This window comes from Hippoglossus stenolepis, chromosome 17, assembly GCF_022539355.2.
Source record: "Hippoglossus stenolepis isolate QCI-W04-F060 chromosome 17, HSTE1.2, whole genome shotgun sequence".
Taxonomy (NCBI): domain Eukaryota; kingdom Metazoa; phylum Chordata; class Actinopteri; order Pleuronectiformes; family Pleuronectidae; genus Hippoglossus; species Hippoglossus stenolepis.
The window spans coordinates 6,067,889-6,081,063 of NC_061499.1; the positions used below are offsets into that span (position 1 = coordinate 6,067,889).

At 41.5% G+C, this 13,175-nt stretch overlaps 1 protein-coding gene across 4 annotated transcripts; it reads left to right on the plus strand.

Moving 5' to 3' along the window:
- The first annotated feature begins 782 nt into the window (after nucleotides 1–782).
- On the plus strand, nucleotides 783–7,978 carry csnk2b (casein kinase 2, beta polypeptide). Of its 4 annotated transcripts, none has more exons than XM_035182180.2 (8): nucleotides 814–879; nucleotides 1,377–1,448; nucleotides 1,832–1,913; nucleotides 3,210–3,312; nucleotides 3,871–3,986; nucleotides 4,163–4,238; nucleotides 4,591–4,780; nucleotides 5,889–7,978. In XM_035182180.2, exons 3-8 carry the CDS (start codon nucleotides 1,842–1,844, stop codon nucleotides 5,977–5,979), a joined length of 648 nt encoding a protein of 215 aa, XP_035038071.1. In that variant the 5' UTR covers nucleotides 814–879; nucleotides 1,377–1,448; nucleotides 1,832–1,841; the 3' UTR covers nucleotides 5,980–7,978. The 4 variants fall into 4 exon arrangements, with proteins under 4 accessions (XP_035038069.1, XP_035038072.1, XP_035038071.1 ...); XM_035182179.2 differs by having other exon boundaries at nucleotides 819–937; XM_035182178.2 differs by lacking the exon at nucleotides 1,377–1,448 and having other exon boundaries at nucleotides 783–937.
- Nucleotides 7,979–13,175: the final 5,197 nt, after the last annotated feature.

Below are 13,175 nucleotides of genomic sequence, written 5' to 3' on the forward strand. Positions count from 1 at the left end.
TTGAATCTTTCTGTCCATCGACGGATCATTGCAGCTCTGAAATACAGATATGCTTTCAGTATTAGCTATTGCACCGTTAGTGTACCACAAACTACACAGAATTATCCCCACAACAAAACAGAGTCAGAAGCTAAAATATGTTGCAGTCTGGTGTCAGCTGGAAGTTCAGCAAAATCTAAATTCCTATTTAAAGATGTAGTTTAATGGTTCCATCAATCTTTTACCATCACTGCAACTATTCATTATCTGGATTAATCTGATGACAAGTAACCTAAATATAAAACAGTTACCCTGATTAATCAATTTACAATTGTGAACATTCGGAAAATAGTTAGGAATTGAAATAAAAGAAAATTCTTCAAATGAAAACCAGTGACCATGTAATATTTGGCATTTTGCGTGAAAGAAATGGCGAGTTAAATTTCTGTCAAACGACCAAACACTCAGCTGTAACTATAAAGGCCACTGCTCTGTGATGAAACCGCAAAATTTATGAGCTCTTAAAGTTTTGCATGTAAAATTTCGGTTTGTAAAATAGTTTAAGAAGTCAGATAAAGTGGCGCAATATCAATATGAGGCCGCATGAAAATGAAGTGCGAGTGCTTCAAATTTCACTTAAGCGCAGACGTTATATTAGAAATACACTAGAAGTCTAAGACAAATTCAAAGATTTTAGTTCTATGTGTTTTTTATTTGGAAGAACAAATCCCTTTAAAATCTGTGGAATTTATATTAAGAATAACATGTAACACAGAGAATCACCGGTGGGTGGCGGCAGTCAGGCAGTCAGCCCGGTACCCTGCAGCGGAGCGACTCGGCGGAGGGAAGAGGAAGAAGCTGCGGGGTGAACCGGGGCTGGAGTCCATTTTATTTACACCGGTGAGGCTGCTACATTTTCATCTGTCGGGGTTTTCAGGAGCTCACAAGTTAAAAGTCGGTGAGTTTTCGGAATCAGCCTCACGCCAGAGTGTCTGTGTTCGAACCCGGAGTCGGACGGAGCCGTAACACGACGCCGTCTCTGCCAGGGGGGCCTGGTCCCCGACGATGCGCCATATTGAATCTCCTGCTAGCCTTTAGCAGCGGTTAGCAAGGGTTAGCCCGGCGAGCTAGGCGGCGGCTACACGCGATTAGCTGTGCGTCGTCGTGTGTGTGGCCGCGTGATATCGAGACTATTTATAATTTAGCGTCCCAAACCGACGTGTCTGGCCCGCGTGAACTCCCGCACTGTCGAGACAACGCGAACTAGCAGCGTAGCGAGGATAACGCTAGCGAGCTAATTAGCCTAGCCGTCACCAGGTCTGTGCAGCAACTATTTCATTCTGCCGCCAAGTTCCTGCTGCTAACACGATGTTTTTATGAATCTGACTTGTTTGTAGACTTTAACCAACGACACTAAAGAACCCCCCCACGTGAAAACTACGATTTATTCCCTTGAATGTGGAAATAAGGTTTGTTGACAAACAAAAAATGAAACACATTAAAACCATAACGAGTATTTTGGAAAATAACATCAGTATTTTGCCAATCAAACAACCACCTGCAGTGATATTTGGAGCCAAACATATCCCTTATCATGAAAACAAGACTTGTTATTATATGTTAAATTCTACATTCACACATCTAGATTCATCATATTATCCCAATAGACTGAAAACTCTACACTAAATGTATCATTTCCCTAGGATTTGTTCATGGACACCCTATTTTATATGTGCTTTTCATTCGTCACATGCTAAGTGAACGCTCGTCTGTCTGTAGTTGCATTTCAGCGGTGATGTTTTTTGACTGATTCCTGGATCATATCTTCGTATTTCTGCTTTTTCTGTCGTAGGTGTTCAGACATGAGCAGTTCAGAGGAAGTGTCATGGATCTCCTGGTTCTGTGGACTGAGGGGGAATGAATTTTTCTGTGAGGTGTGTTAACAGTAATCCAAATACTAACTTATGATGTATTACACTCCACAGTCACATTTCTCACCTTGTCACCTACAACCGGTCAGTGAAAACTTATCAAAACCTGCAGGAACGATGGACTTAAATATGAAAATCTGACCTCAGCAGTTTCCTCTATGTGACAGTATGTTGGAGATGAGTATTGGTGGTTTCTGAATATATGTTTACTTTAGAGGAAATGGACGTAAAGTGCAAAGGGGAAGTAGTTTTACACATAACGTCAGTTAATGGGAAGTAGTTCACAGGTGTTAAATGTCTCCTGTGGCTCAGCGGAGGAGAAAGCGATGCTGATGACGTCATCGGCCATGATCAACCATGATCTTGGATGTTTTAACCAAGATCATGCTGCAAGATCTAGAATTGCTAACGTTAGCCACTTGCCAGCAAGACAATTTTGTTCCTGTGGACTATAAATACAGTCACCTGTTTGCGTTGTCAATCAATAATGGATACTGCGTGCTTTCTCGGACAAGAGGACTTCAGACTTTCATTTGACGCATTTGATCATGTCGGGTTGAGAGAAAAATAAAACAATCCATTAATTCTGTCAATTTGGTTTACAATAGCTAGCTACATCATTTTCAAAGAAACACAGCGTGTGCTGCATTCCATACATCTTTAAAATAGAGTTTTGAATGAAGTTTTTATTGCTCAGCCTTTAATTTGCGGTAATTACTTTTATTTTTGATAAGTAGCCCAACTCGCGTTTTTTTGATGGACCCCAACAGCCGCGAGTAATCGAGGTGATGGTGTACTTTTGTGTGGACATACATACATCCTACTCTCACTGCTGTAAAAAGTTAGCCTACTGTATACAAATAAACTTGGTATTAAAATGAACATGGCTTCAGTGTAACAAGTAATCACTATGCTAGGTAATGACAAAGACGTTCAAAAACAACAGAAAGTCATAGGTTTACGTTTCTGGCAGACAATGTTCCCAACTAGCTGCATCCAGGTTCCAGCTGAGCTAGGCTTGCCTAGTCTTGTTTTCAACTACATTTAAGTTACCTGTTATAAGCTAACATTTGCAAAAAAAGTGTCAAAATTTCCAAAATTCCCGAGCTTAACTTCCCATGGAAAGTTTCCGGAAATTTACCGGAAATTTTCCGCCCATTTGCAACCCTAGGAATGATTAATGAAATTACTTAGTAACCCTTTTATTATGCATTTATACATAGACACAGTTGAAAAACTCAATCATATGACACAAAGTTCCTAATAAATAATCAGTTTTTTTTATTTCTCTGTTGACAGGTGGATGAAGACTACATCCAGGACAAGTTCAACCTGACAGGGCTCAATGAGCAGGTTCCTCACTATCGCCAGGCCCTGGACATGATCCTGGACCTCGAACCAGGTCTGTAGTATGGGTAACTTTGTATTCAGTATTTTTCACTGAGAATAATTGTCTATAGATGAGAGATAATCATCCCAAACATAAACACAGACACTTTAAACAGCTTTAAAAACATGTATATTGGGAATACATAATTATTTCATCCTTATTTATCAGCTAACAACAGAGATGTAGTATTATTGGAGCTGCAGGCGTTTCATGACCATAAGGTGTGCTGCACTTTTAATCTGTTCTGTGCTCTGTTGCACAAGTGAGATTTGAGCCATCTGTCAGTTTTACATCTGTTTAGCCTGAAAACAGCCTTTTGTTTTCAGTTCAGCTGCAGGTTGCTTCTCTACATTTCAGATGATTACACATACTAACTAACAGTACGGTTTATTTTCCATCTAAATAAAGCTTTAGTTGTCTATGCCCTTTAAAATATTCATTGATGATTCATAGAAAAATAAACTATCTAACAAGAACCCACTCTGTTCTATTGTCGGCGTTTCCTATCCTTTTGATTCTCAGCTCAGCTTTTCATCTCTTAACTGTCCCCCTTATGGTTTCTGTGTTTAGACGAGGAGCTGGAGGACAATCCCAACCAGAGTGACCTGATCGAGCAGGCAGCCGAGATGCTGTATGGCCTCATCCACGCACGCTACATCCTCACTAACCGAGGCATCGCACAGATGGTAAGCAGCAACTGCGTCAGCAAATTCCACTGCTCTGGTTTCCATTAAGAAAGATATTTTCCCATAAATTGTTAGTTTTCCAGCTGCAGATGCACAGTTTTTCATAGTACTTGAAGGGCTTGAATGAGGTTTGACAACCTACTTAAATTTTTTTTATCCTAATTTCTTCCTTGCAGTTGGAGAAGTATCAGCAGGGAGACTTCGGCTATTGCCCTCGTGTTTACTGTGAGAATCAGCCCATGCTTCCTATTGGTGAGTATTAACATTTTGTGGTTTTATGTGACAGTAATAGATGTTCCTGAAGAGGAACTTAACTGCACACCGTCCATGTCTTTGCATATTCAAAACATCTTTTTCGTTTCTGTACTTGCACACACTTTTGTTTACATGGGGCTTTTATGTGGATAAAAGCACAGTTTTATGTAGGAAAATAATCTCCACATGATCATAATAATTTGTTACTATTCAAATCTGAATTTACATAGAAAATACCAAGAAGGAACGAGAACTATACCAGAAGTGTTAGTGCAGTCTTTATCTTAGGTTAAGCAGATTCATATCCAATCTGGTTTTTTTCCTTCCCATTGTTTCTCCTCCTCCGCAGGTCTGTCGGATATCCCAGGTGAGGCCATGGTGAAGCTGTACTGCCCTAAATGCATGGATGTCTACACACCTAAATCCTCCAGGCACCACCACACAGATGGAGCTTATTTTGGCACTGGCTTCCCCCACATGCTCTTCATGGTTCACCCTGAGTACAGGCCGAAGAGGCCCGCCAACCAGTTTGTGCCCAGGTTTGTTCGGCTGCTGTATCTTAAAGGCATGACTGACCATTTTAAACTGTTGCTGTAGTGAGGGTATTAATTGCAGTCACAGTTTTGGATAACAAAGTCGGTATGATATTGATTCTTCACATTCACAACTCTTGCTCTAATGCCAGAATCTGACTGATCTCCAGTGAATTTGTCTCAACAATCAGAGGATGACAAATATACTTCACAGTATAGAACTGAAATAAAACCCAGTGGATCATTCCCTCAAGTATTATATTGATCAAGCTTCAACACTGAGAAAAGCTCATCAATAGAGCAATACATTTATTTTAATCAATAGACCACAGTCTGTCTTGATCTGGGTGACAACAGCAGTGAACCTCATTGTAGAAACAAAAGATTAGAAGATGGTCAGATAAGGTTCTGGTGATTATGTACATTTGTTGTGAAACCCTGCCATGATGTGAAAGTATTTTTTAATGCTTCACAGTGATCATATATTGATCTATTAGTGGTCACTGCCACAATATCAACACTGGTCACCACCAATTAATTTATGTTTTCAAATGAGTAAAATCTAATTCATCCCCTGCTGACTCAGCTCTCTCTCTCTCTCTCTCTCTCTCTCTCTCTCTCTCTCTCTCTCTCTCTCTCTCTCTCTCTCACACACACAAACATTGTCATCAGACAAAGTCTGTGAACTCAGACGGACTAACATTCAAATCATTTGGTCTAAACGAACACATGTAAAAGTTGATTTGCACATTGAGCAGGGAAGTGAGATCTGATCACATTTGGTCACAAGAGACGCATTCAGGACCAATTTGTTTACCAGGTCTGAACACGACATGGTTGTGAATTGCAGTAGTATGACCTCAAAAAGATTTCAGGAAGTGTCACATGGTGGAAACTTTATCTGGGCGGATAGGAAACTGACAGCTCCGGATCATGCATCACTGTTCTCTCCCTGAAAGCAAATACATCATTTAAACAGTGTCAACAAGCTCATCAGTCTCACTGTGCATGTTTGTGTTGCATCTAGTCTGAAATTAATATTAGTTTGATTTCCCAAAATAAACAGTGGCTTACAGAAGCGCTCATGTCTTTTGTCATGTTCTTCTCTCTCCAGGCTGTACGGGTTCAAGATCCACCCCATGGCCTATCAGCTGCAGCTGCAAGCCGCCTCCAGTTTCAAGAGCCCCGTCAAGGCCATCCGCTAGAGTGTCAACGACAGAGGAGGAGGAAGAGGAGGAAAATTCATAGAGAAAGAGGGAGATGACAGCAAAGAATAATCGTCCGAAGAGCAGGGGGGTCACCTGTATTCTAGAGCTCTTCAGATGTCCCCTCCCCACCCTGAAGACTGTATTATTTTGGTTTAGATTAGGGCAAATGAAAACAAAGTGTAAAGATTTTTTTGAGTGTGAGCGAGACATAAACAACGCACAGCTACGATCATAATCACAAATACACACACACACAAACACAGACACAAACATTTAAGAAAAGAAATACAACCACACACCTGGGATTCCATACACATACCTTTCCAAACTCAGCAGTGCCAAAACAGGAGGTGAAGTAAGATGAAGCTGAACAGTTCAGGGGCTCCACGTCGCTGCACCCCATCACTCACTCTACAGCACACTGATGAGAAAATGATAGAATTGATCAGTGGGTGGCTCTGCAGGGAGCTTTCCCCTGTTGAAGAGGTTTTTGTGTTCTGGGCTTTTTGACAGGAAGCTGCAAAAGTGCAATGGCTGAGTCAGTTTTCACCTCTGACTCTGTTTTGTGTTTTTTTTTTTCTGTATTTGGCACAGTTTGGTAAAGGGTGGTGGTGGTAAACCCTCTGTCATTCAAAGCCTCCTCCCCATTAGTCCCCCGATGCATGTACACTCAGGCGGGCTCTCCCACAGACAGTTTGGACAGTGCTAACGGTGTTTTTTTTCTCAGAAGGGCGTTTGTGAAATTTGATTTGTCTGATGTTTTGTGGTGTTGGTGCACAAAACATTGTTAAATTTGCCTTAAAGATGCAGAGAAAACACCCGGATTGTTTTGCTTTACCAGAGGCACAAGCAGTTTTAAATTTTTTCTGCTGTCAGAGGAGTTAGCGTAGAAATAGATTTAGCAAATATGATTTTCTGAATAGTAATAATAATTATTTCTCCAGCTGTCTATACGCGTGTCAAACAACTGTCTGTATTGGTACCGAAGTGTGAATATAACCTGCGATGAAGTTGTTTTTCGAGAAACGCCCCCCTCCCTCCCCAGCAGCAGAATTGCCGGTGTTTGTATCGCTTAACCTCTCGGTTGTTTAACATTTACAAAAACATAGAACAGCTATTTGTCAGTTGGCGTTTGCGAGGCTAGTTGTTTTTAAATTAGTGTTGAATAGTGGGATTTAAAACTCATCCTTATGTTTAGCTAATTTGTACAAAACCCAAAACGACAAATTTCTGTCTACAGGTGGTTTAGCTTGTTAAAGTGAGTAAACTTAAAGAGTCGACTTCTCTTCTGTGGGAAATAACAGTGAACGTTCAGATTAAACTAACAAGGTGCAACCTTGTAATTATTATATATTATATAATAATTATATTGAGCTACAGAGGTGTTAGCTGGATTTTTATCACCTTTAATAATAAAACCGAGACTAGCAGTTTGCTAGTTTCCAGTTTTAAAGCTAAGCTCAATCAACTTGCTGCTGGTTGTGGTTTCAGATTTAAGGGACAGATTCGAGTGGATTCAGTCTTCACATCCAACTCCCCTCCCCCCCAAAAAAAGAAGTTTTCCCAAAATGTCAAACTAGTTGTGTAAAGATCAAGCAGGAGACTCAGAGAAAGAGGAATTTAGACAATCTGAATCCTTCCGCTCACTCCACCACTGCACTGATCCATCCTCCTGGTGTCTCTCCACAGCCGTCTCATTATTTATGTTCACGTTTCGAGACCGACCGATCACCAGCCGCCAGTTTTTGTTTCTGAAGCAGTGGGGGGGGGGGGGCAGATGCTCAGCTGCCTCTCCCACTCTCTCTCCTCTTTTACTTTTGTGTGACTGGAATAGATTTAATTTTCTTTTTTTTTTTTGGATTCCATGATACAAGAGGAAATGTATTTATGTGTCCAGATGATTTTAACTGATGTTTGCTTGTGTTGTCGTCGTCTTTCTGCGACTGTGGGTGAGCAGGATTCAGAATTCTCAATAAACTTCTATTTTCTTTTCATACTCTTTTCGTACCATTTTCTTTTACGGCTGCATTTCTGCTCACTTTGCACATGGTGTCAGTAGAGAGTGCTACTTTTTCTGTCTACATATTTCTGAGAAACCTCGCAGAGCAGTAGGATTTAAATTTACAAACACAAAAAGAACTTCTGCAAGTTCTGCACGCAGCTCTACCTGCAACTTTTCCATGTGTGTGTCTGTGTGTTTTCGAGCTTGGAGGAAGGTTACCGCGGTAACCAAGGTAATTAGTTGTCTGACTTCTGGGTGTGGCCGCAGTGACGTTTCACATGACTCTGAGTAACAGCAATCGCAAACACACACCCACACAAAAACAAATGTACTCCACTGAAGTGCACACACGGAATCACAAGATCTAAGTCATGCATCCGCAATTATTTTTAAGTTCAATATTGGACGTCCATTTGGCATTTGATATAAAATAAAAGCACAACGGAAATGGAAAAATTAGGATAATACATTTTTAAATTGGAGATATGCTGCCCCTAAATCCAGTTTAAGCCCCGAAAACACCTTGTGACACAACCAGCGGGACGCACTATGGTATATGGTAGTTCTTTTGGTATGACTCATAAAAACAGCTCCTTCCCTCCTTCCCTGTCTGTGGAAAAATGACTGGCAGGCCTGAGCTGTCTTCATGTGGCCGTGCCCTGTCAGTTTTTCCAGAGGGGAGAAGAAGTGGAAGAGGAGGATCCCTCGTGACTCAGGATAACCTCAAACCACAGCTCGGGACCTGCCCTTCTCTGCTCCACCTCCTCCCCATATTTCAGCAACTCCTTCAAGCTGAGTGAGGAGGAATCGCCCGAGTTTACCCTGAAGTTAATGTTGCAGTGTGTAGACTTCAGTGATGTTTAGTGGTGAAGTTTCATGTTGCAGCTGAATCCCCCCCAAACATGAAAGCGAACCTGTCTTTGTCTAGTTTGGACAAAAAACATGGCAGCCTCCATAGAGAGGACCCGCCCATTCTAGGGTAAACACTGTTTTTTTTTTTACAATTTAGATGAAACACACGAGGGGAAAACATCAATAGGATTATTTCATGTTCAATTTCTGCCAATAGATCCCTTATGCCTAAATCTTACACCCTGGACCTTATCGGCGTTGTAGGAGCACAACCTCTAACGGTCAGCAGGACGATGAGTGATCTCTGTGTTGGATTGTGGAAAAGCTGTTTTCCAGAATTACCATCTCTTCGGTTGAGCTGCTCATCCTGCAGTCATGTGAAACACGTCGCCACACCCAGAGGGAACATTGCACCATTTTCCTCTCAGAGACTGTTTTGTTTGGATGCTGCAGATACTACAATGCTATTAAGGAACTATGCCGGCCGCAGAGACTGAGACCACATGCAAATAACAATCCTTTAAAATCTGCTTTGAGTGGCTTTGTACTCTCAGATTAACAGCAACTCTGACTTGACAAGACAGGTTTGTGCTGATTCCCCATTCCTCTGTGTGAAGCTGCTCCGGCTCCGTCAGGTTTCACAGGGATCACGTGTGAACAGCCACAGATTCTCCGTTTGGGTTGAGATCTCGACTCTAACATTCCTGTGTAGCTTCGGCTTCACACTTTGGTTCACTGACTTTCTAGAGAAAAAAAAGTGGCAGGTATCTTGCAGACGATTTTATTGGCTGAGGGAGCTCCCTGCTTTGTTCGTTTTCGCCTCAAGCGTGACAGTTTTTTCCCCCCCCGAGGAGTCCTCCTGCAGAGAAACACCCCCACAGCATGATGCCACCACCACTGAGCTTCACACAGGGAAACTGGGAATGCCCCACTATGATGATGATGTGCTGTGTTTGGTCAAAAAGCTCAACACTGGTCTCATCAGACTAAAAAAATAATAAACCCGCTTCAGCTGACTTTAGAGTTTCCAACAGGCCTCCAGGGAAACTGGGTCCCAGATGTGATGTTGAGTTCCAGCGGTTGTTCCATCACCGTGGTCTAAACTGAAATATCCCAGTTCATTAGATGGATTGAAATGTAGTTTGGTGAAGCTGTTAATGGGTCCCAGGTATTTTTGAAAAGACATAGTGATGCACCTGTGATGATTTATACTTAATACATACTTTAAATACTTAAAAAACATGTACAGCATTTTGTATTTTATATTTTATCTCCATATCAGCTTTTATTTTGCCATTAAACATTATTTTTGTGTTCGTCAGTGTAAAAAAAAAGTCATTAAATCCACAAGAAAACATGTAAACGTTAACTGTTTGTTGCCAATCGTTAACTTTCCCACTCTTGTTCGACCTCGTCGTCTTTGTATGTCTCACATTGACTGAGCTGTGACTGATTGAACAGGGATTAGTTGAGCTCAGTTCTCCCACACGCCCTCTCCCAGAGTGACAACAGTTGGGAAACACACAGAATCTGTGGGCAAAACAATAGAGGCATTTCACCGGCAGCACCACAGGCCTCCTCCCTCTCGGCAAAGTATTTCAAAACCATGACTCCGAAGATGCCATTTCAAAACCGCCCCCCCACCCCTACAGCGGGAAACCAAAGCACGGCCCCCTGTTAAAAGTCAGAGATAAGCGTTAAAGAGCTTGCACACACACAGACAACAAACATGTCTCACTGAAGACGTCCATCTTTGTGACTGATGTGGACAAACAAACTCAGTAATGGCTTCACCCGCTAGTCACTCATTCACTGAACGTCTTTGTCGTCTCACTCCAAGGTTGATCGCAAACACTTGGGAGTCAAACAGAGAAAAAACGCTCAGGGACAAACTGTGGGCATGACGGGACTCGCTCGTGTGAATAATTTAACTCGTGCAAAAGCTTCCCTGTAGAAACTGAGTAAGGAGCGTCTCCAGGCCACATGAGGAGAGACAGGGCCTGCAGAAACATGCCCTGTCTCTCACACCAATAAACTCCAACTACAACAAACTCTGACAGCAACAGTTGTACTCATCGAGCTGCATTGTTATGCCGAGGACACACGGTGTTTGCATCAGTGAGGAAATCTCTGCCCAAACACTGCTCGTGTTTATTTACTGTTTTGAGGCAAAACTTCCCTTGTTTTTCACCTTTGAGATTCATCTCTTCTCAGTTTTAAAGCAAAGTAGAGACAAGTCTAGTTTTAATGAAACAACAAACACGGGAAACAGATGCAGTTGTAATGTCGCTGAGTCGAGCACACACACCTCCACCGAGGCCCAACGGTCTCCTCGGGAAAACCACATTTAAATGAACTACAACCTAGATATTTATTTGGATCTGCAACACTCTCTATAGATATCAGTCCCATAAACATGCCTGGTCTTTTTCATCAAGATCATTGAGTCATTTTGTGAGAAATTAATGAAAATGTTGCAAAACGTCCCATCTGGCAAAAATTACAGGATTCCTGTTCAAGATCTGCACCAAAATGATTAGTGATTTCTGGCTTGACCCAAACCGCATCCTGCCACCAAGTTTCATGATAATGTGATTTGTAATTTCTTTGTAATCTTGCTGATGAGACACGGATGAGTTCAACACACGGATGAGTTTAACCTGTTTTGTTGACACACACATTTACATATTAGAACATTTGGATACGACATGCAAAACAGTTGCTTATTTATACGTCTCTGTTAGTTAGAGAACAAAAGTTTTACTCATTTTATCTTTATATATTCTTCTCTACCAACTCCTGAGGGAAATATCTGGTTCTTTAGCTGATTCATGCTCACAAGCCCAAAATCTCACCAGGCCTAATTTTAGCCTATTAACTTCGGCCAAGGAAGATGTGTTTCCACCCGTCTGATTGGTTGTTTGTTAGTTAGCTGGATTGCGAGCTACTGAAGGTATTTCTATGAAACTCAGGAGGATGGGACACGGGCCAGGAAGGAACCCATTCAACTCTTGGGTCAGACCCTTCCACGTCTTCATCACCGTCTTTACCATTGTGAGAAGAAGGTGTTTTTCGATACATATTTCCCAGGGAATAATTCATGGGTCTTGATGGAAAAGAAAATCTGGCAGGTTTTGGGAAGTGATATCTATGTGTGAAATATGGTGCAGCTTGAGCAAATATACAGGAACTGGTAGAGGCATGTGGTCTATTGGATTCTATTGTTATTTCCCTATTGAGGCGTGTGAACAATGCAGCTCTGGTATCAGTTAGATTGCCTTGAGTGGTTTTGTGCTTAGATGTAACAAACATATGGACAAACAGAGAATGCAAACAGCACCAAACGTTCAATCCAGACAGTTTGTATCTGACAAACCAACCACGTTTGATCTCTGGCAGATTTGAGATCCTCCTCACAACTCCGAGCCACCTTTTTGGTTGTGAAGTAACATTGAAGAGGCACAGGAAACCAAAGTCTGAGTACTTTCAAACCCTCGCAAATAAATCTCTCCACTTTGTTCTTTTTATGTTGACCTAATAAAACATAAACCTGGCACTTTAAGTCTTTGCTATGTGCTGAAGGTCAGAGAATGACAACAAACACTAAGTGTGGACTTTACATTGACTCAAGATTCTAATCTGGACAAAACAGACGTCAGCAACACTTTCAGATTCTTCACACAAATTAAGGTCATTGAATGGAACAAGAAAGAATTGAGCTCTTTCACTTGAAAAGCTCTTTAATTTCATGATTCAATTTACGAATATTATAGAGAGCATGTTCACATCACTATCAAGCAGCTGAAGAATATCAGACAGGAATATTTATATCACAGCTCAGTCCTGTGTTATGTATTGTCCCTTAAAAGTAAAAGAGAAGTGCTCTAAAAGTTGGTCAAGACGGACAAACACCACAAAAGTACCACTTGATAAAAATACATCAGCAGTGTCCTGTACACATTTGTAGTATTTCTAAAAGTACTCTCTTTGTAAATGACCACACATTCTTATTAGCACAGATAGCGTCAGATGCCTTCTTACAGTTGTGGTGTTTGTCGTGTTGTGGCTTCAGGTGCGGGCACGCTGAAATCTCACCTCGAGGAACACCTGCATATGATGGGGGGGATATTCAAGAGCTGAAATGAAGACAGCCACAAATTAAAGTGTCACGTCTTAGTGCTTTTTCCACATAGCTCACACTTACCTGTTTATCAGGTCGGGTAGATTCTTATTCAGAATATCAAATGTTTGCCGAAGGGGTGACTGTGACACTTTGAGTTTGATCTCAAAGTTATTTACTTTCGTGACATGGTTTGTGTTTGAGTATTCGTCAGGTTAC

Excerpts from the sequence above, each read along its gene's own strand:
- csnk2b (XM_035182178.2), top strand. The coding sequence starts at position 1,842 with ATGAGCAGTTCAGAGGAAGTGTCATGGATCTCCTGGTTCTGTGGACTG. Across the intron at positions 1,914-3,209 it reads GGAATGAATTTTTCTGTGAG|GTGGATGAAGACTACATCCA; the intron begins GTGTGTTAACAG and ends CTCTGTTGACAG. Across the intron at positions 3,313-3,870 it reads GATCCTGGACCTCGAACCAG|ACGAGGAGCTGGAGGACAAT; the intron begins GTCTGTAGTATG and ends TTCTGTGTTTAG.